At 37.4% G+C, this 14,179-nt stretch overlaps 1 protein-coding gene across 2 annotated transcripts in view; it reads left to right on the top strand.

The window, feature by feature from the left end:
* The window catches only part of EML4 (EMAP like 4), a 148,635-nt gene that overhangs the window by 67,532 nt on the left and 66,924 nt on the right, over positions 1-14,179 (top strand). For both annotated transcript variants that reach the window (XM_008162201.3, XM_054727897.1), the window contains exons 3-4: positions 8,589-8,718; positions 12,100-12,273. In XM_008162201.3, the coding sequence (XP_008160423.1) occupies positions 8,589-8,718; positions 12,100-12,273 (304 nt within the window). The remainder of the gene's footprint in view (positions 1-8,588; positions 8,719-12,099; positions 12,274-14,179) is intronic.

Genomic DNA, 14,179 nt, shown 5'->3' on the forward strand with positions numbered 1-14,179 from the left:
CGAGGCCGGTGCTGTCTGGGAGCACTGGGGGGCCGTGGCGGGAGGGACTGGGCAGGGGCATGGAGGATGGGCCTAGACTCGCCCCTGTGCCCACCGTAGACTCGCGGCCCACAGTTCCTTTCAAGGTGCATGAATTCATGCACTGGGCCCCTAGTATCAAATAAGTGAATAGAACACCCTCAGGTTAAATTGTAAATGAGTTACAGAGGACTTAATATTTCCCATGAAAAAAATGTTTAACACCTTTAGACATTAAAGAAATGCAAATTAAAAGCACAGTGAGATACCACTACATGCTCACCAGGATAGCTAAAAGTAACAAGATTGGTCACTCCAAGTATATTCAAGGATGTGGAGCAACTAGAAACTCAGACAGTGCAGGTGGGAATGTGAAATGCTACTGCCTCTTTGGAAAAAAACCTGGCAGTTTCTTAAGTTAAAAATTCACCTACTATACAACCCAGGTTATTTACCTTTAAGAATGAAAGCATATATCAACAGAAAGACTTATACACTTAGTTCATTGTAGCATTATTTACAATAGTACAAAACTGGAAACAACCCAAATGTCAAAAGGTAATAAAAACATGGTGGTATATTTATATAATGAGATAGTTGGGGTCTGTCTTGACAGTACGAAGGCAAGAAAGCAAAGATCTTCAGCAAAGAAGATAAACAGAGATACAACAAAGATGTAAAGGTTCTACGAGGAATTACCAAGGATGTTTGATTTAATTTTTAAAATAGTCAGATTTTTAATATTAATCAGATAATTTAACAACATTGAAGGAGTTTTAAAAAGTGACCCACAATTTTACCATAATAATGTAGGTTTCTGGTTTTCCCACTTTTATCAAAGGTTGAAGGGAGTACACATGATCAGGTCAGTGTTGCAGAAAGATAAATTTGACAGATGGCTATAAGAGCAAGGCAAGGGTTCTGAATAGTGAGCCAGCTTGTACCGATTGGAAAGATAGATATAGAGGAACAGGAACCACCAAATTTGGGGATATTAGGGAGAGAATCAGAAACAATCCTAATATATAAAAACCCTGGGTCTGTCACAACTGGAGGCTCGACCAACCGGAAGTCAGTCCTGCAGTCAGCGCTGGGTTGCTGTGGCGACCCAGCACTGACTGCTGTGGCTGTAGGCGCAGTGACCCTGCACTGACTGCTGAGGGGGCTGCGAATCAGGCTCGGAGAGAGGCCTGAAGAGAGAAGCAGGGTCTGATCTGTAGCCTGGGTGGCAGCTGTTGATCAGCACTTGCCTCTCTCTTTCTCTCCAGGCCGGGCCAGCAGCTGTGCCTCCATTTCTCTCCAGGCCTCCACTGAAGCTGCTGATCAGCCCCGCCTTTCTGATCAGGCCCCATTGATAGGCCCAGAGACGCTGACTGACATAGAAACTGGACCAATTAGAACCAAATCTGGATGAAGTGTGAGGAGCCAATGGCTGCCTAGGAGGCGGAGCTTTTGACACTGACTGGCATAGAAACTGACCAGTCAGAACCAAATCTGGGTCAACTGTGAGGAGCCAATGGCTACCTAGGAGGCGGAGCTTTTGATGCTGACTGGCATAGAAACTGACCAATCAGAACCAAGTCTGGGTCAACTGAGGAGTTGATGGCTGCCTAGGAGGCGGAGCTTTTGATGCTGACTGGCATAGAAACCAACCATTCAGAACCAAATTGGCCGGCAGTTGGGGGCAAGATCAGGCCTGCAGGGGAGGGCAGTTGGGGGCGAGATCAGACCGGCAGGGGAGGGCAGTTAGGGGTGATCAGGCTGGCAGGGAAGGGCAGTTAAGGGAAAGATCAGGCCGGCAGGGGAGGGCAGTTAGGGGCAATCAGGCAGGCAGGCAGGCAGAGGCAGTTAGGGGTGATCAGGCAGGCAGGCAGGTGAGTGGTTAGGAGCCAGCGGTCCCAGATTGCGAGAGGGATGTCCAACTGCTGGCAGTTGGACATCCTCCAAGGGGTCCCCGATTGGAGAGTGTGCAGGCTGGGCTGAGGGACACCCCCCCCTCCGTGCACGAATTTCATGCACCGGTCCACTAGTTGGTTTGTAACTTGAATGACAGGTAGTTAGATGCAATTTTTACTTGTAAAGTGATGCAACATAATCAATGTTCATCTTATCCTAACCCACCTTTGTATCTTAGGACTGCTGAGGCCCACCTCCTACCTGCCTCAAAAAAAACCTAGTTTCACAAACTATTCTTTTTTTCTCCTCTTCTAACCATTTTTTCAGAGGCTTCCTCTTCAATGACTATAACAGTTTGCTTGCTGTAGCTAAGCGGTATTCAGAAAGTTATTCTCTTATGTTTGATTGTTTTATTACTGCAAATCAGAAACACTTAACTAAATGGTAACTTCTAGGAGAGAGGAAATTGGGGATATGTGCTCAGAGATGGGTGCACAGACACTTCGGCTCTAATGGCATACATATTTACATTTTACAAAAAGTCAAAACCCAGGTTTTGCTTCTGATAATGTCAGAATAAGCTCCTTGGTTTTCCTTTCATTATAAACTTAACAGTAGTTCTTAGAGGATGGGGTAATTTGAACAGGGTTAGAAGACTTCTGCTAAGTTTTAGTGGTCACTTTTTTATTTTTTTCTGCACAGTAGTATTTTAAGTAATATTCAGTTAAGGGTTATAGGGTGACTCAATCTTATATAAATATATTAATATTCAGAAGAGTATATTTCATAATCAGTAACTAAAATTTCACCATAGTGTAATTGCTGAGAAAGGAATAAATAGTTACATCAGTATCAACATAAAATGTCAATTTAGGTTAGTAATTTCAGAAACACTAAGTTGAAGTAGATATGCCATTGAGACATTGGTAAAAGAATGGTAGTTGTTTTTTTAAGTGATATTCAAGAGAATGTAGAAAATTCAAATGCAACTGAAACAATTCCATTACATGTGAAACACAGATTATCTAATCTAATAATAGACAAATATGCAAATTGACCGCACCTTCGCTACACCTAAGCCACGCCCACCAGCCAAGCCACGCCCACCAACCAATCAGGATGAGTATGCAAATTGCCCCAACAAAGATGGCGGTTGATTTGCATATCAAGACAGCGTCCAAAGAAGCCAACAGCTGCAGAAGGGAGTAAAGCTTCGAAGAAGCAAGCAAGGGGGGGGGGGGGGAAGGGAGGGGCGGAAGCGGGGCCGGGGGGGGGGGGAGGATAAGGGCGGGGTGGAGGCGGGGCCGGGGGAGAAGGGCGGGGCGGAGGCGGGGCCGGGGGAAGGAGAAGGGCGGGGCGGAGGCGGGGCCGGGGGTGAAGGGAAACGCGGGTGGGCTGGAGGAGAAGGCGGGGCGGGTGACAAGGGCGGGGCGGAGGCGGGGCCAGGGGTGAAGGAAAACAAGGGAGGGCTGGAAGAGAAGGCGGGGAGGGCGGGGCGGAGGCGGGGCCGGGGGGAAGGAGAAGGGTGGGGCGAAGGCGGGGCCGGGGGAGAAGGGCGGGGCGGAGGCAGGGCCAGGGGTGAAGGAAAACAAGGGAGGGCTGGAGGAGAAGGCAGGGCGGGTGGAGCGGAGGTGGGGCCGGGGGCGAAGGGAAACGCGGGCGGGCTGGAGAAGGCGAGGCGGGTGATAAAGGTGGAGTGGAGGCGGGGCCAGGGGCGAAGGGAAATGCCGGCGGGCCGGAGGAGAAGGCGAGGCGGGGGACAAGGGCAGGGCGGAGGCGGGGCGGGGGAGAAGGGAAACGCAGGCAGGCTGGAGGAGAAGGTGAGGCAGGCGAACAAGGGAGGACCGGAGGCGGGGTAGAGTGCAGCAGGAAATCCTATTGCAGGATTTTTTCCTGCAACCGGAAAGCTAGTATTATATATTTATGAAATGTACATATATATAGAATTATGTATATATATTTTGAACAGTACCTGTAATTGGTTGGTGTTTAGTGAATAGAATACCTACAGGTTAAATTCTAAATGAGTTACAGAGTACTTAATAGTCCTCATGCAAATTGTGGCCCTACTCAGATTATTTTGAAATCGAAGCGATTATTCCATTTATACTTTGGTAGTATAATGTTTTTCTGTTGGAAATAATTGTTAGCTTAGTGTGTATGAAATACAAGCTCTTCTTTCTTCTTCTTGAGGTAAAAGAACATGAAGAAACTTTGTTATGTATTTGTTTACCAGAGAGGATTGGACATAATTTAACACAGGAAATTCAGCCATGACCCTATCTCACTGTTGCTTTCAGTGAGATATTCCAAAATAGAATAATCATACATAATTCATCTCTGAAATACTTACATCATGTATATATGTGTGAGAGGGAGATTCTGATAAAGATATTAAAAATATAGTAAAATTATCATTTGTACTTCATTCTTTGGTGTGGCTACAAAATTTCTTCAGGTTTTTTACTTTTTTAAAATTTTGTTTTCTTTCACTAGTGACCATACAATTAACAAATCCAGTGAGTTGAGTTTAGGCTAAAGATTTGTTCTTTTTAACATAGTACTAGAAAATTTTCAATCATATATTATGTTTTTGAGACCTACTTTTTCATTCACATCAGCACCTTCATTTGCAATTTTTTCATTCATTTTACATAAATTAATAAAATATTTAAATATTGCACAAACATTTCCACTTTTTATTGTTACTACTTTATGGAATAAACTTTATAACTGGCTCGGTAGTTGGAAGCCATTACATATAGGCTTTGAAATGGACATTAGGAGATGGCGTTTTAGGAATAAATATCTAGGATGTGAATAGAGAGCCTCTGAGACTGATCAAAACTATGAAACATACACTGCTATCTAATCATGTAAAGATGAATAATTCTACAGCTACCTTGAAAGCATTTGAAGAATTGAAGAGTAAACTATAGGACTTAGAAACATTGGTGATATATTGAATATTTTTATTGTGATAAAATATACATAACATGAAATTTACCACTTTAACTATTTTTATGGTTACAGTTCAGTGGCATTAAATACATTCATATTGTTGTGCAACCATCCATTCATATTCAGAACTCTTTCATCTTCCTAAACTGAAACTCTACCCATTAAACAATAACTCCACATTTGTTCCATCCATACCCCCTCAATCCTTAGCAACCACCATTCTATTTCTATGAATTTCACTACTCTAAATACCTAGTATAATTGAAATCATACAATATTTGTTCCTTTGTGTCTGTCTTATTTCACTTAGAACAGAAATGGGGAGGCCCATGAAATAATTTGGTCTGGCCCTGCCAAGGCATCAGGGGTGAGAATTAATTAAATGTTTAACCATATACAGCAGGCTAATTTTTAAGTTGATAATTTTGTATGGCCGAGAATATTATAAAAATCCAAATGGCCCTTGGCAAAAAAAAGATTCCCCACCCCTGACTTAGAATAACATCTTCAAGGTCCATCCATGTAATAGTATGTCTCACAACTTCATTTATTTTTTACGTTGAATAATATGCATTGTATGTATGTACAACAATTGGATATCCATTCAAGTGGACATTTGGGTGGCTTCTACCTTTTGGGTATTGTGAATAATGTTGCTATGAACATGGGTGTACGAATATTTGCTTGACTCCCTGCTTTTTTTAAAATTGATTTTCAGAAAGAGAGAGAAATATCAGTTTGTTGTCTCATTCACACACCCATTTGTTGATTCCTGTATGTGCCCCAACCCAGGGATAGAACCCCACAAACTTGGTGCATTGAGATGACGCTCCAACCGAGATACCCAACCCGGGCAACTCCCTGCTTTCAGTTCTTTTGGGTACATATACCCAGATGTAGAATTGCTAAATTATATGGTAATTCCGTGTTTAACTTTTGAAAAACAGCCAATACTGTTTTCCACAGCACCTGCACCATTTTAAATTCCTGTCAAATATACAAGGATTCCAGTTTCTCTAAATACTTGCCAAGACTTGTTATTTGTGCGTGTGTGTGTGTGCGTGTGTGTGTGTGTGTGTGTGTTTGTTTTGTTTTTAATAGTAGCTGTCCTAATGAATGTGATTGATCTCTTTTGAGATGAGGTTTGGGACTTTGAAAGAAAGCATGGGAAGTGGATTGCAGACTAAATATGGTTTTACATAGTGGTTAATGTTTTATTTTGTGTGTGTATAACAAAAAATGTAAAAAAACAAGCTAATTTACATTTCAAAAAACCAGCTGTTCATATAGGAAAAGCAGTGCTCAGAGGAAAATTTAGAGTTGTAAATGCCTATGTTTAAAAAAAAAAAAAAGACCTCAAATCGGTAACTAACTTTAACCTTAAGGAAATAGAAAAACAGAAAACCAAATCTCAAACTAGCAGAGGGAAGGGAATAATAAAGATTAGAGATAAATGAAGTAGAATATAGGAAAATAATAGAGTTAATGAAACCAAAACTTAAAAAAAAAAAGATCAACAAACTTGACAAACTTTTAGCTCCATAATGACTAAGAAAAAAGAAGGAAGACAACAATTTACATCATACTATAGTCCTATTGAAAAAATGGGCAAAGGATTTCAATAGATATTTCTCCAAAGAGGATATACAAATGGCTAATAAGCCCAGTAAAAGATTTTCATCCTCATTAGGGAAATGTAAATCAAAATCCTAGTGAGATAGCACTTCATACTCACAGAGAAGGCTGTAAGTTTTTTTAAAAAACTGAAAATAAGTGTTGGCAAGGATGTGGTAAAATTGGAATCCTCATAAATTGCTGGTGGATAGTAAAATGGTACAACTGCTGTGTTTGTTGGGGTTCCTCAGTAAATTAAACATAAAATTACCATGTGAACCAGCAATTCTCCTAGTTATATACCTAAATAAATGATGAGATGTTCACATGAAAACTTGTACACAAATGTTTATGGCAACACTAGTCAAAATAGCCAAAAGATGGAAACAACCAGATGTCCATGACGGATGAATGAAGAAACAAAATGTGGTATATTTATACAATGGCATATTATTCAGCCATAAAGAATAAAGTACTCAAACATGCTGCCACATGAAGGAACCTAGAAAACATGGTGCTAAGTGAAAGAAGCTGGACACACAAAGAGCACACATAGTATGATTCCATGTATATTAAATATTTGGAATAGGAAAATCTATAGAGATAATGCAGGTTAATGGTTGACAAGGGCTGCGGGGAGGAAGGAGGGAATGGGAAGTAGGGACTGCTTAATAGTAAAGAGTTTCTGTTTGAGGTGATGAAAATGTTCTTGAACTGAATAATGGTAACGGTTGCACAACATTGTAAATACACTGAATGCTACTGAATTGTACCTTTATAAATGGTTAAAGTGGCAAATTTTACATTATGAGTATTTATGACAATTTTTTTTTTAAGCTGTAGTACAACCCTGGCCAGATAGATGGCTTGGTTGTTTGCAGCATCATCCTGTACACCAAAAGGTCCCGGGTTTGATTCCTAGTCGGGGTGCGTGCAGAAGGCAACTGATCAATGTTTGTTTCTCTCTCCCTGTCTCTCTCTAAAATCAATAAACATATTCTCAGGTGAGGATAAAAAAATAAATTCATTTAAAAAATTTAAATATTGTAATACACCAGTCACCTGTTTCACAGACTAGCGCTAGATGACCAATGATATTAGCATAAATTGGAAGGGTTGTACCTTATAATTTGTGAAAAATTTCCTAGGAAATTTCAAAAAATACAATACAATAGGTCTTCCCCCTTCCTCTCTTCTGAGTCATTTGGTCTGAGATAGGGTCTAGGAATCTGTATATTAAGGAAACATTTTAGATGCTTATGACACAGGTGTGCCTACCTGCTTATTCATGTAAAAATGCAGTGTTATACCATCATATATGGGACACTTTAGAGCAGTGGTTGCCAACCGGTGGTCTGTGGACCACTGGTGTTCTGTGAGTTCCGAAAGGTTGGCAACTGCTGCTTTAGAGTGCTATACATAAAAGTGTTTTACTCTGTGCTTTTATGAAGAGAAGCAAACAAACAAATGTGAGATTGGCCAAATTTAAAAGTTAGATTTTCTTGTGTGCATGTGAGAAAACTGAGTCCAATAATTCAAAACTTCTCTATTCCCAAATCTTTAAATAAACTTACCCCTTAAGTGTTTGTGGCTGTTTTATTTGTGACTTTGAGTCTTCCTGACCACATCAACATAGGCATCACCTATTTATTCCAGTCCTTCTACTGTGTAAATTTAAGAAGCAGAGGTTACTTTGTATACTTGTAATTTATTAATATGAAATAACATGCTAAGATTTAACATTTAGTATTTCTAATTAAATTTCAACACAACCTGAGCTATTTCTGAAAATTAATGATGTGGGGAATTTGTCATTTAATTTAAAGCACAACCTAAAATCATGTACTTTAAAGCTACTGTGTGTGGCAAGCAAATCATTTAGGTAACAAATGATCTAGCTGCAATTTAGCAACTTAGCATGGCTTCCCTAAAAATTTATTCTGATGAGATTAACTCTTGAGACAAGACTATTGTATGCTCTATACCAGGGAGAACAATTTGCTTACTAGTTCCAAACACTAATGTTTTAATTTTTTAAACTCGCATCTTTGAGAAATATTTTTAAATTTGGTGAAAATTTTTTTCTTAACCACCTTTAGGTCAAACAGGCATTCGAGAAGCTATTTCCATGTCCTGTATAACCAATGGGAGTGGTACAAACAGAAAACCAAGTCATACCAGCTCTGTCTCAGTTGCCAGAAAAGACACTTTTTCATCTGCTGCTAAAAGGTATCCATTTGTAAGATGTGTGTGTGTGTGTGTGTGTGTGTGTGTGTGTGTGTGTGTGTGTGTGTAAGAGAGAAAGTAACATTGTAAAATGGTTGAATGGGATAACAGTCTACTTCTGAAACAAATGTGAGGTAGAGCTTATAAAATTGAAGTATGTCCTTTGAACATGGAGACATCCAGCCTGCACGCACTCAGTTTATAATCATCATACCTATCGAGTTGTGTGAGGCAGCTTTTGGTTGTTGCTTTAAGAGCATTTGCATTTTCAGTGGGGTGGGGTTTGGTTTCTTTTTAACAAGCATTTGTTGATGAGTTAAGTGTCACTATGTTTAATATAATTACTTAAGTGAATTTTCCATAGAAAGTGATACATTTGATATAGCATGCTTGCCTATCTATAATAATAAAAGCATAATATGCTAATTAGACTGGACATTTTTCCCGATGAAGCCACGGTGGTGGGCACAGAGGCAGGCAGGTGGCAGGCGGGAGCTGAGCCCCTTGCACGAATTTCATGCATCAGGCCTCTAGTTTATTTATATAAAGTAGTGGGCATACAATGTATTAGTTTCAGGTGTACAACATAGTGATTCAGCATTTTTATGTACCCTAGGATGTGATCACCACAATAAATCTAGTAAATATCTGTGACCATACAAAGTTATTAAGATATTAATGACTATATTTCCTATGCTGTACATTACATTCCTGTGACTTATTTTAGAACTGTAAGTTTGTACCTCTTATTCACCATCACTTTTTTCACCTAACCTTCTATTTCCCTCCCTTCTAGCAGCCATCAGATTGTTCTCTGTATCTGAGTCTTTGTTTATTTTGTTTTTTTAGGTTCCACATAAAAGTCATATTATACAGTATTTGTCATCCTCTAATGCAGCTTTTTAAAGGAGAAATAGAATATTTGATAAATATCTACATTAGTGAGAAGTTAAACACTATTATAACTTTCATTCTTTAACTACAAAATTAAGGCTTAATTTAAAATATAGTACTGTGTGGTATGTGTATTTATGTATGTGTGTCAGGGGATGGAAGACAGTGGAAATACTGCAGTATAAAAGTTTCAGTGGATTACAGATTTATATTCTCTACTTTCCATCAGTTAGTTAATTTAATCTTTTGTTTCAACAAAATTGCTTTTGTGTAATTCCTAACAAATTATTCCATGTGGAGTTTGGAGAGACCACAAGAGATCAACTACATAATCTTAGAGCTGTTTTCTTCAAAGAATAATTGAGGACCTTAAGTAATAGAATAATATTTTAAAATGTACTGATAGAAAATGGTTGCCTTGATAAACTAATGCTAGTGACTGAATTATTCATCAGTGTGGACTTAAAGATGTTAACCAGGAATGGTGAAGAAATGACAAGATCTTTAGGCCTTTTAAAAAGCCCCTTCTAGAATTCAGTCTTTGAAGTCCTTGTCATTAATTTTTCACATAGTTTTTAATCAACTTCCTTGTATCCAGTAATAGTTTAGATTCTTACCTAGCTATAGTTCTGTGCAGTGATCAATATTATGCATGACAATGACTCAACAGTCTTAAGACCAACTGAGTTTGTTACTTTATGATTCAGGGGCTTGGTAGTATTTTGTTTTTAATAAACCAAAAGGAAAATCTCTTTTAGGTTGTGCTGGACCCCACATAAGAGTAGTGGCTTGTGCATTCAGGATAATTTGAAGAACAAGAAAAAAGCAATTTCTAACTCAGATATAAATTTTAAAGTTAATGTGATATTTTTGAGGTAAAATTATATCTTAGCACATACTTTAAAAAAACACAAAAAAACTGAACATGAAGTAGAGTTAAGGGCCAGTCTGAAGATATCAAAACTGAATTAGATTAAGAAATGTCACTTTCAAAATTATATGTTAACATTTTAAACTATTATAATGTGATAAATTGTATATAGCATGTATATTTGTTTAAAATGTTTGTAAACCTACTTCCTTGTAGATTTATACACCTTATAGTCTAATTACAAAATGTCTTTAAGTTTAAACAGTTGATAGTTTTCTACCTTTTCAACTCTGAATTCAAGTCTTGATTCTATCGCTTTGTAGTTTGTGCAATGTAAGGATTCTTACATCATGTGATTAGGAATGGCAGGTGCTTCATTAATCAAGAGTCAAAGTGCCAATACTATCAACAATAAAAATAAAATAAAAGTCAAAGTGTGGAATCACAAGAATTTATACATAAATGTTTATTTGTTTTGGTTAATCTTCACCTGAGGACATTTTCTCCAGTGATTATTTTATTTTTAGAGAGTGGAAGGGAGGGGGAGAGATAGAGAGAGAACATCCTTGTGAGACACATCAATTGGTTGCCTCATGCACACGCCCCAACTGGGGTGGGAATAGAGCCTGCAACTGAGGTACATGCCCTTGACCGGAATCGAACCCAGGACTCTTCAGTCCATGGACCAACGCTCCAACCACTTAGCCAAACCGGCTAGGGCCATAAATGTTTTATTTAACACAAAATATATTCACATATATTTATTTGTCAATTAAATGAGCCTCTCACCCCCTTTCTTTCTATGTATGCATCTCTGAGATGCCTTATTGATGATCTTGCATAAAATATACCCACAAATTATTTTTAATAATTTTTAGTTGTAGTTTTTAAAACAGAGTGAGAAATTTTAAAACTCTTGCAAAACAATATGAATTAGAACCCGTATCTTTCTCTATGATTTTTTTCCCCTCAAACTTTTATAGTTGTCTCACCTACATAAAATGTAACAATAATTTTTTTAGTAACTCATTTATATGGAGTCTTTCTGGGGCATTTAACTTAGTGTTCATAAAGATTACAATTCTCTTTTCTTTGTATATTTTATCACTTTTCTTTGTATTTAATTACAATTAAAATAAGTACAGCTGGTTTAAACAGACTCAGGGGGGAAAGCACAGTGAACTCTTGGTAAATTTAAAAGTCAACTAGCAAGAGCAGAAGTATACAGAAGAAATGGGAATTAGAGAATAATCGACTAAACACGGTCAGCATGCTTTGGGTGTCAGTATGTGTTACAAAAGTAATGTCACTAATGCTCTCATTTGGGTAAGCTGAAATGAGATCTATTGTCCTTCCAAATCTGCCAAGATGGCAAATGCCTTAGGTCATTTTGGGTCTAAAGGGGCAATAGATATATTACCTTATTATTCTTAAATTCTTCACTGAAGATTTTATAGTAGCTTCCAGAATTTTCAAAGAAACATCTTCATTCCAATGAAAGCAGTGTAAATTGTATTCGTGTGTGTTTTAGGATTGAATTATATAATAATCACTTTTCCCATCATTTAATTTTTTTTTTGTTTAAATTTGTGTTGTTCCATTTATACTTTATTTTACAGTGGTACAGAAAAAAAGAAAGAAAAACCACAAGGACAGAGAGAAAAAAAAGAGGAATCTCATTCTAATGATCAAAGTCCACAAATTCGAGCATCACCTTCTCCCCAGCCCTCTTCACAGCCTCTCCAAATACACAGACAAACTCCAGAAAGCAAGAATTCTACTCCCACCAAAAGGTTTTAACTGTCCCTGAGTTCAGAGCTAGGGAATGGTTGTAATGATACCTAAATTCTATGACGTGGGAAAAGTTGGCTATCCATGGATTCCAAGAGAAAGCCTAGTGGCTTTTATTTTTCTTTCTTTGTTGCTATAATAATCTATACTTTAGACATTGGAAAATGAAGAATTTAAGATCAAAATTTCTCATTTAAAACTGGGAGAAAAACTAAGCTATGAACAGTTTGATGAATGGAAAGCAGAAATAACCTCTAAAACCAAGACAATATTTTTCTAATAAAATTACAGAATATTTTAAACTTATATAACTATGCATAAATTTATAGCCATGGATAGAAAATTGCCGTATGTAATTATCCTCTTCATATTTTGGCATCATTACAAGCTTTAGCTTTCAAGGGCCCCTCTCAACAAATGGCTCTTTGTTGTTACTGCCTCTCAGTTTTAGTTTGGGTTTTAGGAGAAGAAGTTCTTGCTTGAGTAGAGAAATGAATCCATTTCACTTGGTCTTTTCTATGCTAAAGGCTTGCTTGAGGGCTTCTCTCTGTGTCTGTAATAATTAATATTTTAAAGGTATGAGAGGGGGAGAAGGGAGAGACATTCTAACAATGTGTGTAAGCCTAAATTGGGGATCTAAACCTGCATGCTGGGAGTTCAGTGGTACAGCTGCCTTATAATCAGATATTTAGACCAACTTAATGAAATATGCCTGCTTTAGAAGTGCTGATTTTAGCTATATGATTAGGTATAGTTATACGGGGTGGTCAAAAGTAGATTTACAGGTGTCCTTGTGGAAAATAATACAATAATTAATAATAATACAAGAGTAAAGTCTGTTTCTCATATTTACAACTGTAAACCTACTTTTACCCACTCCTCTTTTTATCAGCATACTTCTACTTGGAAATCTTAGGAAAATATTAAACTATTCTCAGGACTGGCTAGGATTCTAGTAAAATAAATAACCATTTCTAAAAGATTTATAATATATTTTTACTTGATCAGTTTAATATTTTGCCTCAAATCACTAGTGGGAAATTTGGGAAAACAAAAAATCCTTCACTTTATTAATGCATGTTTAACATTTTTAAAAATGCTTGGTCTGTGTGTCTCATGCAAATTTTTCTGCCTGGTCTCATGTGGCGTTTTTCTTAAATATAGCTTATTAATGTTACACACTTTTGAAGTGTATGTGGTTAAAGGTAACTTATTTTTATAATCAATCTCTTAAAGGTTCTGATTTGATTTGATGTCTTCTTTGTCCCAGGCCTTCTTTTCAGCTTATTAAGGTCTCTTGGAAATGTGCTTGCCATTCTAAATTGCTCTTTGGTATACTATTGTGAGAAGTCTTGAAGACTGGATGAGTTATAGGATGGTTAGCAATGCAGCCAAAAATTTATATAGAAGTCAGAAAATTTTCAGTTATAAATAAATGAATCAGTGTTGATAATACAACATTCTTAGGTTAAATTGTGTTTATTTCTGGTCATGGGTAAAATTGTCTCTAAAAAATATAAACAAAAGTTTTAGTTGTAGTCCCACAATTTATTTAGAAAGTATCATGTGTACCATATATAATGAAATAGCAGCTTTATAACAACATATGAAACATTACAGGTTTTTTCACAAATTCACACAGTTCCACCAGTTATGAGAAATAGTGCTACTTGAAGATTTAAGCAAATAGATTTTTCCTATTAATAACAAAAAAGTACAGATTTTTAAAAATCAAGTAAAACCTATTCTAATGAGTCTTCTGAATAATAGTGAAAACAATAAAATAGACTTGGTAATTGCCTTGCGTAACTCCTTCACTCATCCAGGCAGAACCTTTCAACTAATGCTTCCTTCTCTTTTCTGAATTAGCTTTAAGGAAATGTTAATTGCTGCTTTTATATTCTATAT

Source organism: Eptesicus fuscus, chromosome 16 (genome assembly GCF_027574615.1).
Source record: "Eptesicus fuscus isolate TK198812 chromosome 16, DD_ASM_mEF_20220401, whole genome shotgun sequence".
In the NCBI taxonomy this organism is placed as follows: Eukaryota; Metazoa; Chordata; class Mammalia; order Chiroptera; family Vespertilionidae; genus Eptesicus; species Eptesicus fuscus.